This window comes from Pempheris klunzingeri, chromosome 10, assembly GCF_042242105.1.
Source record: "Pempheris klunzingeri isolate RE-2024b chromosome 10, fPemKlu1.hap1, whole genome shotgun sequence".
NCBI classification, from domain to species: domain Eukaryota; kingdom Metazoa; phylum Chordata; class Actinopteri; order Acropomatiformes; family Pempheridae; genus Pempheris; species Pempheris klunzingeri.
The window spans coordinates 2,613,551-2,637,255 of NC_092021.1; the positions used below are offsets into that span (position 1 = coordinate 2,613,551).

At 41.0% G+C, this 23,705-nt stretch overlaps 1 protein-coding gene across 1 annotated transcript in view; it reads right to left on the minus strand.

Annotated features, from left to right (window-relative positions):
* Window positions 1–7,117: 7,117 nt before the first annotated feature.
* Window positions 7,118–23,705, minus strand: part of LOC139208003 (abl interactor 2-like) — a 43,878-nt gene continuing 27,290 nt past the window's right edge. Inside the window, exons 4-10 of the mRNA XM_070837534.1 lie at window positions 22,991–23,088; window positions 15,471–15,623; window positions 12,176–12,300; window positions 12,030–12,035; window positions 9,800–9,880; window positions 8,522–8,701; window positions 7,118–7,399 (exon numbers count right to left, since the gene is read on the minus strand). Coding sequence (XP_070693635.1) covers window positions 7,224–7,399; window positions 8,522–8,701; window positions 9,800–9,880; window positions 12,030–12,035; window positions 12,176–12,300; window positions 15,471–15,623; window positions 22,991–23,088 — 819 coding nt within the window. The 3' untranslated portion in view covers window positions 7,118–7,223. The remainder of the gene's footprint in view (window positions 7,400–8,521; window positions 8,702–9,799; window positions 9,881–12,029; window positions 12,036–12,175; window positions 12,301–15,470; window positions 15,624–22,990; window positions 23,089–23,705) is intronic.

Below are 23,705 nucleotides of genomic sequence, written 5' to 3' on the forward strand. Positions count from 1 at the left end.
TTTAGGTAGAGGAGATTGGAGCCAGCTTGCAAGTTATAACAAAGTTTAATCTTACATGTAAGAGGAGCGTTTGACAGTGCAACAACATCATGGAGGTTACAGAGTAAAAGGCTCATCTGGTGAGCATATACAGTTTTATTTATAATGGGCGTTGTGGGTGTAGTTCTCACACATCGTGTGATCATCTACTGGCGTGAGAACTTCTTCTTGTCCTTGTAGATATGAGGCTTCACACCGTTGCAGAGCACACCCTCGATTGCCACTCTGTCTGGCAATTCGTGAGCATGTCCTTGGATGCAATTCTCATAACAGTGAATGCTACAGTTAAGTAGAAGCATGCACTGGTAATTTTATTCATCTTAAACAATGTATTTGAAGAAAATCTATCAACAGTAGTAGGTATACCACAACAAAACATGTTCAGTGTCTCAATAAATTGGGATGTGGCCAAAGGACGTCCACTCCTCTCCTTTCTGTGACTCTTCCAGTCTCTGTATCACTGTTCCAACCTCCTGATGACACTCTGTGACCCTCTAAGCTCAGTGAACACCTCCGTCTGAGGACTTCCTGTTTGAAGCCTCCAGTGTTGAGGTGCTGCTGATCAACTGTTAGGTGTCGTCTTGGTCTCATGATGTCAGAATGTGAACAGCAGGATGAGGAGGACTGTTTAAATACCAATTCTAACTGAAGCAGGAAATGTATTGGTGGATTCATGGATCAAACCTGTTGTGAATGTTGCTGTTAAGCTTCTTGTTAGAGAACAGCAGCTGGTGCAGAAAGTACTGAGACACTGAACAGTTGGACATGTGCATTCAAAGGTTTAGAGAAGGTCACATTAAGTTCACCTGGAAAGGTTAGAATGCATTTTAGGTTCATCCTGAAATTTCACCTGAAAGCTGAATATCCCTAACTTTTAGTGAGTAGTGTATGTCAGACGTAGGTGTTACGGCAAAACTGGTCCTCCATCAAAAATGTTTATGAAGGCCAGTAAAGACCCTGAACACCCCCAGGCCTGCAATAACAGGGGTGCTGTTTTCATTCATCTTAATACCCATCTTGTTGTTTGAAGAGGACACTGTGTTAAATTAATATTAAAGGTCCTCATTTAGTATATTTAGATGAATGGATGTCGTATTTTGCCAAGAATTATTTAACTAATTGAGTACAGTGCTTTTTTGCTTATTTAAGAAAAATGCAGATTCATAATAAATTTACAGAACCAAACTTTGTTTCATTTTTTTCTTTTGCTACAGTCACTCAGTCACACTAAAATAAGTTGCAGAAATCATTGAAAACCCGAGGCTGCCGCAATGTACGTTTGTCTTGTTTTTTTTACAAGTGTATGTAAAGTTTTAACCACAACTGTGATTTGAAGACGTCAACTTGTGCTATGAAAACATATGATGGCCTTTTTAAAAACTATTTTCTGACATTTTATGGATCAAATAATCTGCAGATTAATCATGGAATTAACTGAAGCTGTGTTCACTTATGAATTATGAAGGATAAAAACCTGTGTATCATTTTGAAAGAAACGTCCTGTACTGTCATAAAACATTTATGTGAGAAACTATGGATTTCCATATCAGATGACTGCGTACTCCTTCAGTAAGAAACAAATAGTCTGATTTCCCTGCAGCCTCTAAGACAACTTGTAATAAAGAAGAGAGAGTGACACAGACAGGCTGTTGAAACATTTACTTTGTAATTTCACTTTTCTTTATTACAAAGGAACAATGTGCTGTCAGTCGTTGTTCATTTTGGGAAGCAGAGTGTTTCTCCGGACGTCACGTTCTACCAGGAAGAAACTGCAGATCGAGAGGCAAGTTTCTAATCTCAAATTAAAGAGTAATTTTGGCATTTTTAATCCGGGGCCATATTTTTACATATTTTGATGTCTAAATGACTGCTGGGTACCAAAACATGTGGAGTGTACCAACAACTCCTGTGTTCTACGAGGTAAAGTTATTGTTTTTGTCAAGGGAGTCTGGTGGCTTTGAAGAGAGTGATTTAGTGGCTGCTTCTGGTTAAACAAAAAGGATCTTAGTGGTGTATCTCTGTAGGGTTCCTGTCAGACACCATGAATAACAGTCTACAGGACCAGTTCCAAAACCTTTGGCTCCTAGTCCTTAGTGTACTTGACACCAAAATATGTACAAATAGGTTACCCTTTAAAGTGAAGTGCTCTCCTATTGATTTTTACATGTTAAATGTCTAAATAAAAACGTGGAACAAACAGATCTGATTTGAAAGATGAGTCATGCATAAATGAGATGTAGCAAATTTCTGGTAAAAATAGTTTTTCAGTGACATTCAAAGAACTGAAATACAAGTTTGCCCACACAAGATCACATATCCTCTGTTTAGTTCTGACCTGAACTATTTGGATGTAAAAGATTTGATAGTAGATTTGTTTGACTTTAGATCCAAACTGGAGCCTATTTTCTTTAGACACAAGCTCTAAAAATGCAGTCAGAGGTTACACGTCTACAAGGAGAAGAAGAAGCAGATTCCTGGTAAAATCAGCCAGAGAGAAACGGTCTTTAACATTTCACAGATAATGTCATTAGTCAGTCCACACTGTTTAAAGGGATACTGCAGGCAAAAAAAAACAAACAACCCAGAGTGTGCCAACATGTTTAGAGTCCAGCAGACCAGATGAACACAAACCTGATGATGAAAAGCCAGAGGATTGCCAAAGTTATAACAATTCATCCTGAGGGGAACATGAATGCTTGAACCACATCTCAGGCACGTGTGGCTAAAAATACAGGAATTCTGCTTTCTCCACACGTCTAATGGGAGAATTAATCTGGCATACTCTGGTTTTTGTGGTAACATGCCTCTTAAATAACACTGTAGAACAAGGAAAGACTGTTTTCAGGTCCATAGTCACAACATGAGTCCACAAGGGAAGGTTTGGTTCATACTGCTTCACACACACACAAACACCGTACACACTCTAACACACTCTCACTTACCTGCATTCATACAACACCTACATATATGGCACAAAAATACCTCCGCCTCCATCTGAGAGTCAGCCTGGAGCCCAACCACTCAGGCCTTCTTTCTCAGGCCATTACAGCACTGAAGGAAAACATCACGACCTCCAACTGATCACACAGAATAAAAGCAAGTTCGTGAAATTAAAAAAATGAAAAGAAAACATTGTAAATCAAAATCTCAGTTATATAAATCAGGCATGCAGGCAAACGCACTGTAAACTTGAAAACTGGCAAGAGGTCCACAATGTCCACCAGACGGTTTGGTCGGGTCCACTTCACTACATGACTACAGGAACGCTGAGGCAGCAAATCCACAGCGACCGAACAGGCTCAGAGATCATACAGAGGACAACTTGTAATATTTGTGAATCCATGTCAAATGTTTCAGTTTACTGGGGTAGTTTGGTATGACAGTATCAATACTGCACTGGATTACTGGAACAAGTCCTCATCCTGGTCTGATCCTAACAATTTAGATTAAAGCAGACTTAAAGGTGCTCTGTGGAGTTTTCTTGTAAACAACAGTTCTGTTTACAGTCAGTGTTTCTCACTAAAACAGTCTGTATCCTTGAGCTCTGCCAAAAGTGTTACATGCAAAACATTTGAAAGCCAATTTTTCTTCAGATTTTGAAATTCTTTACATCTAGAGATGGTAATTGCAAACCAGTTTGCTATGAACCGGTTCCAAACTGTCCCTTCCATCACGTCCGTAACCAACAGTAGCACCACATTGGCAGCCATGTAACAGCTGCCTTCTAAAAATCTGTGTTGGTGTCCTTTTTTCAGACAGAAAATTGATCAGGAATCAATTAGGGAATTAATAAAGAATCAATTTCCACCCATTTTTACACCAACTTTTGCTTTTTGATAGTCTTCCTCTTATCTGCTGTTGACATGCTGTTACTTCTGCCTGGGGGTCTGTACAATAATGATAAACCATTGGCAGGAATGTGAATCATAAAACAAAATGGATCCCTCCTCAGCACTGCTAGTGGTGAAAACTCCACAGGACACTTTCAATATAACAGGAGTTTAAATGCTCATCTTTGACTTCTCTTCCACACTAGTGGTTTAGATCATGAGGTTTATTAGCTCATGTGATGACACCTTGTAGGCTCTGTACAGATATATTGATTGGTCTCAGAAACGATCCAGGTGGGGTGCTTTAAATATGGTACATTTTACTACAAAGTCAACATTATCCAAAAATAATCGTGTCCCTCAACACACTGATGACCAGATGTGCTTAAGGTCATTTGTTTTTTGGCAGTTTCTTCACCACTACTACTTTTGAGCCACTATAAAACCACAGAGGCTCAAGTTACAGACTTCACATCAGAGAAGGATGTGATATTAAGGAAACGGATGATTTATGGCACAAAATAACAAATCGTGCTGAATGCTGTCTGCCCCGACTTCATTCACAGTCTAATGAACACTTCACTCACGCTCCTTCACTGAGTTTGAGTTTTACTGTAGGTCTGTCTGCTGTTGCAGTTTGATTAGTGAAAAGTTTTTGTGCCAGATCAGGTGAAAATAAGGCTCTTGAGGAAGTAAGAAGGTTGAGGGATTTGTGAAGACAAATGTCAAATGGATGAAGAGCTGGAGGAGAGTCAGGTAAAAAAAACACTAACACTAGTCTGATGTTGTAGTTTGTAACACTCAGACAGTGAGTAGTAGTCTAACCACCTGTTGACTTTCTTTTCAAAGTTCCTTTAGTAACTTGTGCTTTTAATTTGGGTGGACTTTGCTCGCATCATTGTAAATGTTTTTATTGTACTGTGATCAAATATTTTTGTTTGCTGTTATTGCTATTGTTAGTATTGCTACTTATACTTATTATTTTCATCTGATCTTGTCATGTTTAGCACTTTGGACTGCATGTTTGCATGAAAGGCGCTATAGAAACTAAGTTACTATAGTTGTTGTTCATCAAACATAAACCAGCGTCTGGTTGATCCTTTACATCGGTTAGACAAAAGTAGGTGAGGCTGAGGACAAGGATGGGGATAAAGAAAAAATGACTGGGAGCAAGACTTCATTGAACACGTGGAAGGAAAAGGGTCCGTTTGGTGTATTTTCAAGGGGAAACATTTATATTTCATTATAGATTTCACTCCTAGTCTTAAAAGTGGGATCAAAAATGCATCATACTGAAATTTTGGCCAGTTCCGAATGATTTCTAATTGGGAGACACTTCATAAATACAGGCTCTGAAAAGAAATTGGTGGCAGATTGTGGACATGTTTATAAAGCTTATTGTCTGGTACTAAAACCATATTGATCAAAACAAATTGATACTGTTGATATTGTCTCAAAAATCCATTTAAAATAGATCTACAAATTGTGCAGGAACGATGTTTCTAGTTCATTTTCCAATGTTCTCTGTAGCAAACAGTCAGAGCTCGATGACATCACTGCTGACACCAACACAGCTACTGTCTGTGTGTGCAGCAGGACATCAGATGGAGGCTCTAATTATTATTGACAGACGTCTTTATTAAAACAATCCAAGTTTGTTTGGCTGCACTATAACCAGATCCACCAGGTGCTCAGCTACTGTTTAATATTAAAATTGCTATTTCCATGGTAACCACGTGTGGCACCTAATCCACCAGGATTGAAATTTTAAGGATTAAAACTTTTAAGACATTTTCTCCACAAACTGATTAAAAGAATTAGAAACAAGCATCAACCAATGTGATTGCTGAACATTCTCTTAGAAAATCATCAAGGGGAGAGTTTTGCCGACTATTTTTGACAACAGTAGACCAGACTTCAGTATCTATACAGTTAAGTAGTGGTATTTCTTTACTGACTAATGATAACAGTCAAAACTGATGCATTTTAAGCCAGCAGAAAGCATGAGCTGTTCTGTAAAGGCTTTCAACAGAGTGGTGGAAAGAAGAGGAAAAAACTAAGAAAGTAGAAAGAAACCTCTGAATTTAGTGTTTTGTGCAAAATGGTGTTTGTGTACCTTCCTTTGTTTCTGTCTCTTTAAACTCTGGGATCAGTCCCCAAATATGGCATATGATAGTTTGTTCATAACACTAAAAATAATCTCATATCTCCGCTTCTGGTGAGACTGTGAATCTGCTCTGTTGGGTGAGACATACCGTAGTGTACAAGCAGTTATTTTCAATGCATCGTTTTCTTATCATCACAAACATGACCTGAACATAACAAGATTTGTTTTCCCATGACCATGAAATTAATATTTCACAACTGATGATGCGTTAAAAATAATTTCACCATGATCATCTGAAGTTTTCACAGCTTCTACCTAAGCTTCGGTTGGTCTCCAGAGCTTCACCTCAGTTACACTTGGGTCCAGAAGCAGCTGTGGTGCTGATGAAGCTGCGTCTCTGGCAGAGGAGCACAACCTGCTGTCAGCACCAAGGACAGCTCCGGAAAGCGCGGCATGTTACATGTTGCAACTGAGGTGATAACTCATCATTTAATTCAAATCATTCAGAAACGACGTCTCTCAGTAAGATCTCCGTATATATATATATTCTTATTGTCACCTTGGAAACTAGTGGAGACTTTTCACTTCACACCTCCTCTGACTGGACGTGACACTAGGCCAGAGTTATAAGGAGTGTATTTTTTCCATGATTTCTGGATAGGTTTCTAGTGTTTGACCGCAATGGATGTACTGGTTGGATGCAGAAATGCATACATTTGAGTTGATTTTTTTTTTTTTTTTTCAAATTGTTTGATTTCAAGAAAACAAACTTGCTATGTCAGGACCTTGAAATATATTTCTTTTGATCACAAGAAAACTAAATTTAAAATTGCATCTTTAAGTCTGGTCAAATCAAACAACATTAATATGCCTGAAACACCTCTCAGTCCACCAACAAGAGAAGTGCAGTGCAAATAACCTGTTTGAGAACATAATCTGAACCCGTAAATACAAGGCCTTATGGGTGGGGAGATGGATGAAGAACAAAATGAAGCTCATACTCACAGCCACTTAGAGGAGCTAGAATCAGATTCTGTCCAATAAAAGAAACTCACAATAAAATAGTAGTGATTTTTGTCCACAGACTCTGACTTGTCTGTGATTGGTTAGTGTGAATCTAAAGGAACCAAAAACAAAAATGGAACCAAGTCAGCTTTTCCCTCCTGGCTCAGATCCAAGAATCAGAAGTGTAGGTCGGATCACATGCAAACACTAAGACAACACAGGAAACAAAAACTTCTTTTCCTTCAGTCAGCGTAGTGCATGATGGACTCCACGTAGTTTCCAGGGAAGAGGCCGGTGGTCCCATGCATCACTCCTTCAAACCACCCGTCCTCGTTCTTCTTGATCACATAGATGATCGCTCCTTCCTGGAATGACAACTCATCCTCCTTGTCGGCTCCATAATCATAGATGGCCACCACTGGAGAGCGACAAACACACCGAAATATTATTACTAATAGTCAACGTGTTTAAAGGCAGGGTATGCAACTTAATTTAGAAGCATTTTTTGTTATATTTGTTGAAATTCTTTTAACATTTTAGGTTCTGCTGCAAAAGAATGAAAACTCTCTGTCTATCATAGTTCATATTTTAGATCCAGGGGAAGGGAAGTTTCCATGGGTTTAACAGCTTGGCAGCAATCAATAAGTCATATGGTTTGACCAAAAAAAGAAAAAAATCCAGTTTGTTTCTACCTATGTACCTGCTTACCTGCATGTACACTGCCCATGCACTCATCGTGCATGACTGGAGCCTTCCACAAGACTAGACAGACCTAAAGCTAAAGCCGGTGAGGCAATCGGACAAGGATGGCAGAGACAGCGCAGCCAAAATTTGAGCTGCGGCTCAGCAACGTTTCGTGAGCTCACAGCACAAAAAACTGCCTCTGAGTAAACAGTGAAGTAACTACGAGCTAAAAGTAACGTTATGTTCATGACAGCTGTTTTGCTTGTTTACATGATTGTGGCATTTAACAGAGTTGTTTATCTGTCAGACTGAAAAAGCTGAGGCAGACTGTCAGTCAGCAGTTGTGTACAAACTAAGCGAGAGATCCCACTGTGAAGCTGTGGTGGCCTCTCTTCTCATGTCTTGTGGATTCGTCCACCAGCAGTAGTCGGGCCATGTGCCCTGAAGGGAGGGGGTGGGATTTTTTGTTGGTTACTTTCAAAATAAAGCTACTCTTGCTAGTTTCTCCAATGTTACATCGGCCTTTAAATATTAATACATCCGATCCCAGTTTTTAATTGATAAGCGGTAGAACTCTCTGTGTGGAATAGACAGTGATACTCCCAGGCTAAGTAAGCAATACAGTTACTCTGACGTAATTGATGTATATTTCCCAAAAAATCTCAAAATGCAACAGGGGCTCATCATAGCTGTGAATGATTAAAACTAAAGGGGATATTGGTGGCCAGCCCAAGGAACAGCTCAGAAGCTCAGAAGACAGTGTGGACTTTGTATTAATGCAGTAGTATTAATGCACAGTGTTTTACGTGATCTGGGACACAGCTTTATGACTTTCCAGTGCGCTCCTGTAGTCTACCTTTCTCCAGGTAGTTTCTGGGGGCCCAGGGTGGGTCTTCTTCAGCATACGGGTCATTGTACTCCACTACTGCTGAATCCTCTTCATGTCCATCTTCTAATGGCTGAGGAGTGGGTAGGGGCTCCTCGAGCCCTGATTGGTTCTCAGCAGCTGGGTGAGGGGCAGGAGGGCTGTCTGAGACTGGAGGTGGGGGGGGGATGTGAAAATGAGAAAGTAGAGTATACATTCAGAAACGCAAACCTCTTTAGGTTTTAGGTCTAAGATTTTTAACTTTGGCGGTATTTCTAAATATTTTGGTGTCTATGATCAATGATCAATAGGTAGAAAAAGTTTGGGAATTGGTCCTGTAGACTGCCCCTGGGGATTATCAAAGTAATTCTGATTCTGATGCCTCAGCAGGCAGCCGCTAAACAGGCTGCAGTGGCTGCAATGGAATCCTTTGGGGCAACTGCGCCTGATCAAAGTGGGACCAGTAAAAGTGCTTGTTTTTGCTAGTAACAGACACGTACTGCTATTCTAAGTGTCTGACAACATTATGGAAAGGATCTCCACAGAGACAGACCTGGAAGATCCTTTTAGCTTAACTAGTCATGTCACTGTCCATCGACAAAATCTGTCATTTTACATTCTAGAACAAGAGAGTTGTCATGGATCCTCACCCTTTAAAACACTTAACTCACACAGAGACTTGGGTTCTTTTTTTTTAATGGAGTCTGATAGCTTTGAAGAACAACATAAAGCCTGTTTCTGGTTTAAAAAAAAAAACAGGACCTTACTCTGTAGCAAAAAGGTCCATGTTTGTAATGCTGTTAGACACAGAATAACAACCTGTGCCTGTCAGTGGCAAAAACCAGCACTTTTAGTAAACGTGCTTTGACCGGGCACAAAAGAATTATGTTGCAGCCATTACAGAATCAGAATCAACTTTATTGGCCAGGTTTGTACAAGCAAACAAGGAATTTGACTTTCTTTGTCTCTCTATGTACAGTAAGAAAATTAGAAATAAACTACAACAACAAAAAAACACGCAAAGTACCAGAGAGCAAAGTACCTTGGCGGCCATCCGTGGCGCCATCTTGATGTCAATTACAGCCCATTTAACAGTCATGTTGAACCCAAAATACGCAAAAAATAGGGCTCAGGTTTAAAAAAATCTCCCTTAACATCTCTATTCGTAAAATCAATGTTGCACTGTAAGATCTAATTAAATAGATCACATTAACAAATGAAGTTAATTCCACACAACATTTCACAACTGCTGATCATATCTAAACTTACTGGACTCCTGAACTCGAGCCACGAAACCCATCAGAGGAAGCTGAGGAGTGAACTGGAGGAGGGAGGGGGGTGGGGGGGAGGCTGCCAACACACACAGATCAAGAGTTAATTAACATATTGAGCTTTTTATTCATCAGAATAAGAGTTGAATGTCTCGTGTACACATTTAGTGTGAATAAATCAGTTTGAGCCTCAACAGACTGCAGGTTAGAGTTGTTGTACACTGCATACCTGGGCTTGGGGCGCTGAAGTTAACACCGTTGACCTGGTTCTGCGTTATTATTGGCTGACCTGTCACAGAAGGGGGGCGGCGGTACGGCAGTGACCCCCCCACTTGTGGAGTCTGCTGTCGGGGCTGAGGCCGGTTCATACTGAAGAACTGAGGGACGATGGAACCTGAGACGGTAGAGAGTGCCAAGGTTACACAAAGTACTAACTAAAAGTTTGTAAATCCAGTTTAGAGCTGGGAAGTAATTTGATTACATTGGAGAGATTCAGTGGCTCTTTCTGAAAACTAACAATGAGCACTCAATTTGTGATGTTTTCAGCTTCAACTTTTTTTTTTGTCTGGTGGCTTTGATGATAGCGATATATGAATTTTTTCTGGTTACACAAAAAGGATCTCTCTGTTCGGATCATTTCCATGATGTTGTCAGACATTTAGAATAACAATCTGAGCCTCAAGCAAGCAACAAGCACTTTTCCTGCATGTACTTTGATGGTGCAGTTGCCCCAAAGAATTACGTGACACCCCTTGTGGGAAAGTTTTTGTACCTTCTGGTCATTTAGAATCCAAAGTGTGTAAAAATAGGGCCAGGTTTAAAAATACCAGAATTATCCTTTAAATTGCAGCCCTAATCTGAACCTAACCTAACCTGAACCTGAAGAGAACATCAAACAATCATCACACATGTAAAAAGAGCTGAAACAATCAATCAATTAATCAATACAAAATCAATTATTCAAGTTGAAATACCAAACATTTTGGTCTATTTCATGTCACTGTTAACCAAATATCTTTGGGTTTTGGAATGCTGATTGAACAAAGTAAGACACCTGGGCATCCAGATGTAGTGGCCACAACTCCTCCAACCTTCGTGCTACTATTTCAGCATTATTGCTGAAATGAATATAATACGTGCGGCAGAAATACACCAAGCGTGGGGTTTGGATAAAGACCAGCTGACCCCGCGATCGCTGCCCACGACATCGACATCTACTGATCACCGAGCCGCTGCCAGCGCTTCAGTGGGCGGTGAAACCAGATGCTCCAGCCAGGTGAGGTGAATGATCCAATACCACTCAACAACATCATCAAACTATGTCTTTTATTATTGTTTTCATTGAAAGAAACCCCTAGCAGCATTAATTGATAATGGAAACAATTGTGAGCTGCAGCCGTGGACGATCTGTCCAGACCCCGTACACATCACAGCTCTCACTGGGTGAGGTTCAGACCTAATGAAATCCCAGCAGCACTTCTTGATGAGTAGTTTGCTTTAAGGGCAAGGTGAATGGAGAATGACGGTGACGTTTTTGGAGAAACTCACCTTCGGTGGATGATGAGGAAGAGGAGGAAAGTGGAGGAGGAGGGGCAGGAGGAAGGGGAGGAGACAGTTCTGCAGGCAAAACAGCTGATTGGACGTCGGACGTGCTGGGGGTGGGGTTAGAGGGAGAGGAAGTGTTGGCGGGTGTGTTTGATTGTGGCTGTGGTTTGGATGAGTCAGTGTGCTGTGGAGTTGAGTTTGGTGGCAGGGGTGCGTTGGGTTGTGTTAAGGTTGTGGTGGAGGAGGAGGAGGAGGAGAAGGAGGAAGGAGTTGGGGAGGGGGAGGGGGAGGAGTTAGGAGCAGTGGAAGAAGAGCTAGCTGGTCCAGCAGTCGGGGAAACTTCACAGAGGAAAGGAAAGAAGGAAGGAAGGAAGGTTGGTTCAAGGTGGGAGTGAGGAAACCACAGCTTAATATAAATATCTCAAGAGGTTACACAAGAAGATTAAAACATCCAAACTGTTAAGCTGCATAATAACAGTTGTTTGCTGATAATTGCTACTCATCAAAGAAAAAGACTGAAAAAATTACAAATCAACAGGAAAAAAGGAAAAAGGAAGAATGAGAAATAAGCACAAATAAGAATAAAAAAGGGAACAAGGGAAATAAATATATAATGAATAATAATATCATTTCATTTATTAGGATCCTCATTAGCTTTATCAATCTGAAACTATTTTTACTACTGGATACTAATCACATTAACAGAAAACAAAAAATCTAATTCCCAATGAACACCAATTTACAGCATACAAACCAGACTACATTAAAGACAAGATGTAGAGTATAGGTGCGTAGTGTGTGTGTGTGTGTGTGTGTGTGTGTAGGTTACCTGGGAAGGTGGAGGGCGGGGAGGGTGTAGGCACAGCGATAGGAATGCCAACACTACCGCTGCCGCTGTTTTCCCTGCTGCTGCTACGACTGCTGCTGCTTGGATGGCTGCCCCCACTACTTCCACTGTGCACACACACACGTATGCAACCGCACACACACACACACACACACACACACACACACACACACACAAAATGCTGATCATCCTCTGGTTGCAGCTTTTCCAATCTAAGTTTTCTATCATTATAAACGGAATATTTGGACTCTTTTCCCACTCTTAAAACTGTTCACAAGTGTTGGGCCGATGTTACATTATATTTGATATAATGTACCAGACCGGAACGGTGACACAGAATTTGACCACTATATCTCACACAAAACTGATGGAACAGGTGGGAATGCCAGTAAGCTGTATTACCACCTTGTGCCGTAGCCTTTTCCATGCTGTGTTTACACGTTGCTTCATCTGTGTTTTTTTGGCTCATCTCTTTTCACCCCAAAAACACAAACTTTCTGATAAATAAGACACCTCGCACCATGCACATCGTCCCGGTTGATGCAACATTAAAAAGCTTTACATTTTAATTATTTGTCTTTTTTCCATCTAGAACACCAACAAGCCTGTGCAGTTACATGAACAGCAGAGGAGAGAAAACAAAGCTACAAAGTGAGAATGAATCAATGAATGAGAAGAAAGTTGGTTAGTTGATGCTGTTAGGATGAAAGCAGAAAGTTAACACTTTGTGTCCTCTGTGTTCACACAGCAGTGATGTTTTTAAAAATATTTATCAAGCAAGTCATTTATAACATTTTCTTAGCAGCTGCTCAAACAAACTAATATCTAGTCTAAAAGTTACTTTTTTAAGTTAGTTTTTAATTTTGAAAAACGTGTTTTTGTTTTCAGTAACTACAATTTATTCTGTTTTGTTTCTGAATAACTTTTCTTATTTCTTACATTTATGTTCATAATTTAATATGGTTTGTGAATCTGCCTTAATGTCTTTAATCATCAATGATCAGCTGTCCATGACACACTGCATTAATCATATGACATATTCTTCTGATGCACTAAACTGTATTTTAAATCAGATAAAACTAAATGAACACTGAGCATCACTGCTACATTAAACCACAGAGGAAACACTGGACAGCAGCAGATTTCAGACACTGAGAGGCCAAAGCAGACAGAAGTGTGACAAAGTTTAACAATGAAGCCAGAAAAAGGTGACGACTCATGAGCAAAGATTTGGGGAACATGTAACAGCAAATTACACTATTATTATTTTTCTTCACTGTCACTTTAAAATTTTTGGTCTAGTCCAAACTCAAATAAAAACTTTCTTTGGGCCTGCCGAAATGTGTACATCAACAATCAGAGATGGTTCAGAGCTCAGGAACAAATCTTCTCTTAAAAGGATTTAAAGGAGACGATTGATAGAACTATATACACATACATATATATGATGAAATATAAAAACATGTAACCTTGTTTGTGTAACTTGGACAAAAATAACAAGCCAGGCTAGCTGTTTTTGCTCTTTATGCTAAGCTAGGCTAACATCTCCCGTCTCCAGCTTCATAGTTCACATTAGTATCTGACTCTTGGCAAGAAAGCGACAAAGAGTCTAACCCAGATAATTAAACATTCCTTTAAAGGAGCAGTGTGTAGGATTGACTGGCATCTAGTGTCGAGGCTGCAACTGAATGGCCCTTGGCTCAGACCTCCCAGAGCGTGAGTGGAAATAAGCATGAGCCAGCGGAGAGTGGGAGAGGGAGGGCTTTGGATGGAGAGCAGAGTGGATTTTGTTTAAAACGTAGGAGCAGGAGCAACTATTCTCTCTGCTGCTGCTCAAACCATGAGTTCGAAGGAAGCCTGAGTTATTTATCTTTTGTGTTTTGTTTTGTTTTGACTTTTTGCTTTAAATTTCACTTTTGTTTTAATTAGTGTTTAAAGCAGGTTTGCGAGTTTGGCTTAGTTTATATTTTTTTTGACCATGTTCAGTTTTACTGTAGTTTTTATTAACTTTAGTATTTTTAAGTAATTTGGGGTATTTGTGAGGGGCGAAAATCAAAAGGGTCAGAAAAAGTATTGTGTGATAAAAAGTCAACATACTCAGGTAAGGTAGGGTAGAATCCTTGTGGGAGCTTTCCAAATGAATTTGACAACTGGTCCACATATTTTATCAGCTTCCACTACAAGACATTTGCTCTTCTCTGTGACTCAATCATAATCAAAGTAATCCCAAATGGGACTCTGGCACTCCCCCCCCCCCCCCGACCTTCCCACCACCATGATGCCAGCCATGAACGGATTGGCAACATGTCACGGGCCATGAGGGGTTGCTTGCTCGTGCGATAGTGCCAACAGCTGGCGTAAAACAGGCACAGCTATAAAATTGAAGGATAAATTTAATCCATCCATTATCTGTACCGCTTATCCGTCAGGGGGAGCTGCAGCCAGGATAAATTTCATATCCACCAAAATACAAGGCTTATATAGGAAATAAACTGACAAAGACGAAAAGGGTTATTTCCTCTATAATTTTAGTTTGTTTCAATCAGTTTTGCAAACACACTACAGTCTCAGTTAGTTGTAATTATTTTGTAAGGCCTTTTTATTTTTTTTCATTTCAGTAACGTAAATATTTTTTCAGATCTAGTTTTCGTTATTTCTTAAGTTTTCGTTAAAAATAATAGTCTTGGTCTGAGCAGGAAAATATGTGATTGATTCATTTACTGTTCAGTTTGTGGGAGGGTCTGAGCTCATTCTTAGCTCTGTTTTTTCTCTTCCAAACTAGCTTGTAGTCCCTGAACTCTTATCTTATCTCTTATCTTTTGCCTTGTGAGCCTCAAACAGATCCAAAATGATTGCTCATGTTCAGTCACCTTCTTAAATGCAATTAGATCAGCCAGAAATACTAAGAATGACAGCATGAACTAAAGCACGCTGAGAGAGAAGGATGCGTTGAGAGAGAAAGGACTCATCTCTTCTTTAGTATTAGTAGTTTGTCAACACATCCATCAGTCTAGATTGGGATGAAACTTCAACAGGGTATATCTGATATAACATCAGATATTACATATCATTACCTAAATCTGCAGTCCCAAACTAGACATGCGCATGTGTTGAATATCTGCCTTCTTGTAAATGCACAACAAAGAGGCAGATATTTTTTAAAAACAACAGCAGGGCGGAGAATATTAAAAGCTGATGAACTACAGCCCCATTAGAGAGGAGCTAAAAGCTCTGAAGTCCCGTTCTGGCAGCCATGTTTACACGCTGACATGGCTACCTGTATGTTCGGGGTCGATGGTTGAGGGTGGCTGTGCGGGCCGGACTGGGAAGTTGTCCGACAGCCATATTGTTTCTGGTGGGGCTGGAGACATAATCGTTGGGCACCACAGGCGGGCGCACTGGCTCCAGTGTCCTGTAGGGGGAGTTCTTCCTGTACATGCAAGAGGTAAGGACGAAGACAGGGTTAATGGAGGAGTTTATTTCTGATGGCAAAGTCCGACACTATTGTCCTGCAGGGGGAGCACTTCATGTACAGGACGGTCAACGTGACGATGGACCTGACAAACACCCGTTAAAAAATGGAAGTGGTTTGTTTAATCATCTTGCCCAGATTTATTCTAGTCTGCAACCTCTGAGACTTCCAAATCAGAAGCATGAATCTGTTGACATTGAATTATCAAGACTTCAGAGTCTTTAAGACACCCTAAAAACCAAACTGTGAATATGTTTGAGATGGGTTATCAAATTCTATGAAGTGAGGCCACTTATTTGAGTCAATGAGGGTGAGGAGCCACAGGAGGGCACTGTAGAGCACACGGTATATTGTAGTATTAATTGTCAGCTCTGTGAAGCCATAAAAAAAAAAAAAAGAGTTAAAATACAAGATAAAAAAATCAAATAGTCATGGATGTCATGGTAGCGCAGTTAATAAATATAGCCTCATGATTGATATGTAATCATTCATTATTTTTACATTAAGGGCTGCATTTTGCTGTAAGAGAAAAATCCGTTAAGGTCATGTTTAAAGGGCAGCATGTATTTTTAGAGAATTACAACTTCTCCAGCATCAACTGTGGAGAATAAGGACAAATGAGCATCACAAGAGAACAGGCATAGTGTAGGTCTTGAAAAAAAGGACAAACACACACACTCACTCACACACACACAAACAACATGTTTTGTGCACCACTCATTTGCCAGTGTGTGAAATGAGTGACCTGGGTATCATGACCCTGTATTAGGTTAGCTTATATTAAACCGAACCAATTTTACTTTCACAAATGTAATATTAACAGGTGCTTTCAACCAATAGCACGTGCAAGGGCAGGACAGTGGCAGAAAGCCTGTGAGAATCAAGGTAAGCTCAAGGCAAGCTAACAATTGCACCTAACTAGAGTGAAATCAATATTTTAGGAGTACAACAGCATTTTTGTAGTGTGCAAAAACTATGCTTTTGTAGTACACAAAACAAAATTATGCACCAGTACAGATACAGAGTGAAACTGTGAGCCCTTCTGGGGTCTTGTACTTGTTAATAGTGTGTGTGTGTGTGTGTGCGTGTGTGAAGACAGAAGGCCTGTTGCAGCATAATGCCAAGCCGCTGCTGTGTGTTTGTTCCTTGTATCTCTGTGTGTGAGATGACAACAGCTTCTGTGCCAACCAACTGCGAGGCTGCTTCTGTTCACCATTTCCTATAAACTGAAATGCGTTCTCTTTTTATTCTGTAAATTAGTACCATTTTTTATATCTGTTTCATTAACTTAAAGTGTAACTGCAGTATTTCTAAATCTGGGCCCTATTTTTTTCTACATACTTTACATATTTAGGTGTGGAATTGGTCCAGTAGATCACCTCAGCCGGCAGCCACGAACTGGACAGTAACTGCCCCTGATTAGTGCACGTCTACTTAAGTGCTTGTTTTTGCCACTGAGAAGCTCATATTGTTTTTCTAAGTGTGAGACATTAATAATAATAATAATAATGCATTTTATTTATAATGCACTTTATATCTGACAGTACAGATCTCAAAGTGCTACATTTTAAAAACAGATAAAACAACATAAAAGCAGGTAAAATGACATAGCAAATACAACATAAAACAGAAAACAACATAAAAGCAGGGTGCTGTTCCCAAGAGGGTAAGTTCAGGTTAGGGGTAAGCCATTTTAAAGAGATGGGTTTTGAGGTTACTTTTAAAAGAGTCCCCCGTCTGAGGGGCCCTCGGGTGGTCTGGGAGGGCATTCCACAGGCGTGGAGCGGCAGATTGGAAGGCCCAGTCACCCACTGTGCGCAATTTTGTCCTGGGGGGGCAGAGGCAGTAGCTGCTGACAGACCGGAGGTTTCTGGAGGAGGTCTGAAGGGAGAGGAGTTCCTTGATGTAGACTGGTGCGTTTCCATGAATGCAGTTATGGGTGAGGAGGGATGTTTTGTATTCGGTCCTGAGGTGAATGGGAAGCCAGTGAAGTGAGTGGAGAATGGGTGTGATGTGGTCATATTTCCGCCTCCTCGTCAGGATCCTGGCAGCGCTGTTTTGGATGTATTGGAGCTTTTGAAGGCTCTTGCCAGGGATCCCGACGAGGACATTATGTAAATCACTCCCTCTACCTTGCAGAACATGGGAGTTGGTGATCAAACACTGCCTCAGTTTTATTTACTTTGTCTGTACTATTAACTTTGGTGTTTTAAGGGGTTTCTGCGGAACCAAACGAACCATTTAAAACACTAAGGTTGCACAAAGTCCAGTGTTCTGCAAGGTTATTGCAGTCTTGTGGCTTTGAAGAGACTGATGTAACAGCTTTTTCTGGTTAAACAAAAAGGATCTCACAGTTCTATCTCTGTAGGGATCCTTTCTAATGTTGTTAGATATTCACAGTAACAACCTGAGCCTCAAAATTAATTCTGTGATCACACTTTGATCAGGCGCAGTACCTACAAGTTGTTTCACACCCAAAAGATACAAAAATAGAACTCAGGTTTAGAAATAACAGAATTACCCTTTAAACCATTAGGTCATGTCGTACTTAGACACTTGAGAGGGTAACGATGCTGCCGCCTAATTAAAATGCATGGTAGAGAAACAGCCGGCTGACCAGCAGGTTACATACAGGAAACAGGAAAGAACACAAAAACAGGGGCAGCTGGCTCCGTAGCATGGTGTGCTACCTGACTGCACACACACACACACACACACACAGTAATATAATAATTTACCAAAAGTTACATCATAGGGTTTACTCCGGTTCTCAAGCACATACGCTACATTTCTGCAAAGCCTGTCTATCACTATGTCTATTTATTCATTCTACCACTACTGTACAACAGTCTACCAAAGCATCGCGTTTCATTTTATATATTACTTGTTTCATACATTATATTTTAATTAAGCACTGTTGGAGGGAGCATGAGGACAACAATTTTACTGCATTCTACTGTTTCAATGTAACTGTGAATATGATCTAAAGAACTCTAAAGAAAAAACTGTCTGTAAGGTAAATATGAAGCTACAGTTAGCAGTTGGTTAGCTTAGCTTTTACTGTGTTTGAGTGATTTATGTGTTTTATATTATTCTATGTGCTTTTGATGATGAGCATGAATCAGGAAAGACTCAGCCAGACATTTCTCCATTCTCAGATGGATGGCATAGTGCTGTTAACATTTGATAGAATAATACCAGCTTGTGACAATGTTTATCATGGATAAATTAGAAACCTACATAAATTCTCATAATAGGCTCAGAATCCGAGACAAGCAGTAGCAGAAGCACCGAAGTGATCAACTGCTTAATGGTTTAAAAAGCTTAGGACAGAATCTCCCACATACACATAGTGTAGAAATAATTTGTTTCTAATAATCAAGTAGTCTGCTTACAGTGTTTGTTTAGGTTTTTTTCATGCATGTCAACGTTTGGAAAACATTTAAAAACTGTGGTGCTTTTTTTTTTTTTTTTTTTGACTTTACTGCCACAATACGTACTGATGTTACATTAGCCGTACTAGCTGTTTGCACATTGAAGAAAGAAGGACAGTTAGTTAGGTACATTATTCATCCCCTTAAGGAAACCCAGGTATCCAGTAACTGACATAGTCAAGATGACAAACAGTAAAATGGCTGGGTCATGAGCCTGGACTGAGGTGTTGAACACTCTGATGGCTCTGGGGACAAAGGATCCTCAGCCACAGACAGCCACAGTGGGCGGCTCCTCTGTCCCACCAGGGTGCGGTGAAGAGGGTGGTTCACATTGTCCATTATGGCCTGCAGCAGAACAGAACTGTAACCCTCCCTGTCTGCAGGCTCAGGTGGAAGATCCTCTGAATAGGCTCTGCCATTTGGGCTGCGCAGACCTTTAGCAGTCTTGAACACACTCCATCTGGGCTAGCTGTATTTCCTGGATGTGAGGGTGAGGATGTGTGAGGGACAGGGAGGTGAGAGAGGACATGTAGCCACAATGTTGGAACTGTGATGAAGTAGAGGAGGTAGTAGAGGGGATGGCTGCTGCCGAAGTGGTGGGAGAGGGGATGGGTGAGGCTGTGCCATCATGGGCAGGGCAGACACTAACCGCTGTGTCAAAGTTATTGTAGAACTGATTTAACTCACTGGCCCTGTCCTCATCACTAGCTGTTGTCTGAGTGTTCTTCTGCTTGTAGCCAGTGATAGTCCTCATACCCCTCCACATCTCTCTGGTGTTGTTGTGCCCACAGCATTCTCTCTACTTTCCTTTGGTAGATTTCATTGGCCTGCTTTTGACTCCTCTTTAGTTTTGCTTGTGCTTCTCCTTGCTTCCATCCTCCTCCTTTTTCTGGTTGAGGAGTGTCTTAATGTCACTGGTGATCCAGGATTTATTATTATCTATCCTTGTGGGATTCACATAGTCTGTGCAGTCAACCATTCTGTCAATGTCAGTGTGCAAGTTATTGTTATTTTCCTGTGCCCCAAGCAGTACATGCATATCTGTGTTCTCAAAGCAGGCCCTAAGAGATTCACTGGCCTCTGGTGTCCACTTCCTGAATGTGCAGATGGTTCCAGGCTGCCTCAGTACACAGGGTTTGTGGGAAGCCTTCAAAAAGACCAGGTTGTGATCTGATCTTCCAGGAGGTGGAAGGGCTGAAGCAGTGTGTGCCTCCTTTGCATTTGCATAAAGCAGATCAAGTGTCCTGTTTTCCCTTGTGGGACAGACAGCATACTGTGTTAAGTCAGTCAGATGGGAGGTGAGGCTGACATGATTAAAATCTCCTGATATCACAATGAGGGTGCTGGGTCTGTATCCTCGCAACAGCGTCGCGGAGGACGTCACAGCTCCAGGCCTGGCTTGTGGTTGAATGTAAACAACAATAGCGACAACGAGAGAAAACTCTCTTGGTACACAGTAAGCTCTGAGACCGACTGCCAAGAGTTCAACATCCTGACAGCAGAACTTCTCCTTCACAGCAATGTGACCAGAGTTGCACCATCTGTTCACAAACATAATTAGTCCTCCACCTTTCTTCTTTCCACTCGCTCCAACGTCTCTGTCTGCCCGTTCTGCCGTGAAGCTGGGTAGATCCACACAGGAGTCAGGGATGCTATCATTCAGCCAGCTCTCCATAAAACACATTAGACTTCACTCTCACGGTATTGCAGATTCTTCACAAGTGCCTCTAGCTCGTCACACTTGTTGGACAAAGAGTTGACAATTCCCGTGATAATTGATGGCAGAGCCGGCTTGTATCTCCTTCTCCTAGCTATTAACGTAGCCTTACACTTAGCACCAGTTCTACACCCGCGGTACGGCTTCTTCATCTCAGCTGGAATGAGGTGTCTGACTCCTCTGTCAGTCAGTCCATTGCAACGTAATGAGCGCTCTCCTGATGTAGACAACTTTCTCCCAAGCTGTAGTCAACATCGTTGGTTGAAAAAACCCGCAAAAAAACATAAAAAATGCATTTAATACACAATAACCACATGAGCTACAAGGATGTGCTGCCACAGAGTACACTGCATTCTTTTTTTTTGAGATGGGAAAAAGCATCAGGGGTGCACTGGGAAAGAAATTCAGCCTTGGGTTTATCCACTAGGAGGGTGGTGCTCTGGTCAGGTGACGGGTACACAGAGAGGGCTGGTAAAAAGACAGACAGGGGCGGATGGCTGGTAAAAACTAATACCATTTTTTCTGAGGGCTCACCGGCCCACTGGCATCTGTCCCAGTGTGCCAGATGGCCAGTACACAACTGAGTCTGCTCAAACAACAAGAATCATGGCTGCAAGTGATGGAGAAAGAAAACGAAATGAATCAGTGTTGCTTTTAACTTAACTCAAGTTTCTGAAATCTGTCACTCACATATGGAATGAAAATTCTTAAAAAGAATAATTTGAAATTATGAGAGAGATCCTGTCTGTAAAATAAGTCTATAAAAGAAGGTTTCAATCACACAATGACAATCATACTTAAAGAAGTCAATGTGCCAGGCCAAGAAATAGAATATTTCAGCTTTGTATGGATCATACAAATGTGATACAACACATCAATCAGTGAGCGTCAGAGGACGGCAGGTAGGCTAGGAGCCACGCTAGCTGTTTGTCCCTGTTTTAAGTCTTTATGCTAAGCTAACCAGCTTCTCATTATCGAAGGTGGTATTAATGCAGAGGCCCGATCAGACAGAACACTTTTTGAAGGTTGCTAAATGTGAGATGAATTGCCTGAATTGTCTTTTTTGTTGAAGCCTATCATTTAGTGCATTTAGTTATTATTATTATCGCTAGGCAACCACCTCTCTTCAAAACGGCATGAATTGCCACAGAATCAGTGCAGCTTAAGCAAGTAACATATACACCTGATACAGTATTTATAGTGACATACATTGTTTTTAATATGTTGTCAGCGTGATTCTGATGATGCGTCTCTGACTAGGGATGCTGTTAGCTAGCAAGCTAGCTGATTGCTTGCATTGAATCTGAGGTCATTTGAGCCTTTTTGAAGTGAGAAACAACAAACGTTACAGGCACGGCTAACGTGAAATATTTTTGTCATGGGCCAGCTAGTTAATGCTAGTTTTGTTTTCTTTGCCTTTTCAGCAGAAATAGACAACAAGAATGGTACAGCACGTTACAGCCCACCTCTCAGTTCATCCGGTTGGATAAAGCGGGAAAAGAAATTATGTCATTCAGGGTGTTCCTGCAAAAACAGTCAGTAATGCAAAAGCAAAGAGCAAACGGCTTCACTCTCATTGACAACAATTACAGAAAGCCACCCCAGGCTGCTGAGAAGTGCTCTGTCTGATCGGGGCCTGAGACAGAGAGAGGTGGACCAAAGAAAGTGGTAAAGTGAGATCAAAGAGAATTAAACAGAAAGCAAAAGGAGAGAAAGAAGAAAAATGGAGAATATAAGGAGAGAAGGAAGGAGTGATACAGCTGGGTGACCTAGATGTTTGAGGGGAGAGGACACAACAAGCTTTCACAACGCATGACGTTGTTCCTCTGAGCACTGTGTTTCTTTGTGTGTGTGTGTGTGTGTGTGTGTGTGTGTGTCACCCCCCTCTGCCGGCTCTAATCTGTAATAAGCTCCCCGCAGGATCCTACATCCTCCCGCGAGAGACAAGCACACACAAACTGCAGCATCTCCACACACACCTCTTATTTCCACATCAGCGAGAGGAACACATGCTTCTGTGAAGGAGGATTTGTCTCCCCAATTTTATATTCATAACAAAATCAAACACAACATGCCACATTGATCAGATGTCTTCTACACATTCAGGACAGAGGAATAATTTGTGAATGTCAGAGAGAGAGAGAGAGAAAGTGTGTATTACGCTGGGTACATACCCTAGTATACCCTTGCCTGCTCTCGGAGGGCTGGGTGGTTTCTGGGTGGGGGGGTTGGATCGTGACAGACCTAATTTCATGTTCTGCTGGCCATTCACCTGTGGACACACAGGAAATCAAAGGTGAGCTCAGCCTCAGCATTTTATAAAATGTGCAGAGTTTAACTAATATAATAACAATGTCAGATTGGCAGTGGCAACAAAAGTTTTAGTGGATCTTTGATTGGACACATTTGCCCTAAAGGATTACATTGCAACCATTGCAACCTGTTTAACGGCTGCCTGCTGAGGCAATCTACTTTTTGTGCCTTCCAGTCATTTAAACACCAAAATATCACTATCACTATTAAAATAGTGCCCAGATTTAAAATGAACATACCAGATTTAGCTTTAATGCGCCATCATAATGATATTATTCCTTCCACAGATGTGCACATGAAATGTATTGTCCTGTATCATGTATAGGTGTGTTGTGCATCCTTACCTTGAACCTCAACAACCACTTAACACGTCAGTGAAAGAAATGGAAAGATGAGAAAGAAGAAAGGAGAAAAGTTGTGTAAAGGTTAGTGTCAATGCAACAGCATGATGCACACATCGTCAGCCATTAAAACACAAGAAGATACAGACGGAATCAGGTACAGACAGGAAGAGATAAAGATGTGATACAGCTCTGACAGTGAGGACAAAAATGTCAAGTCCCATTTCATATTATA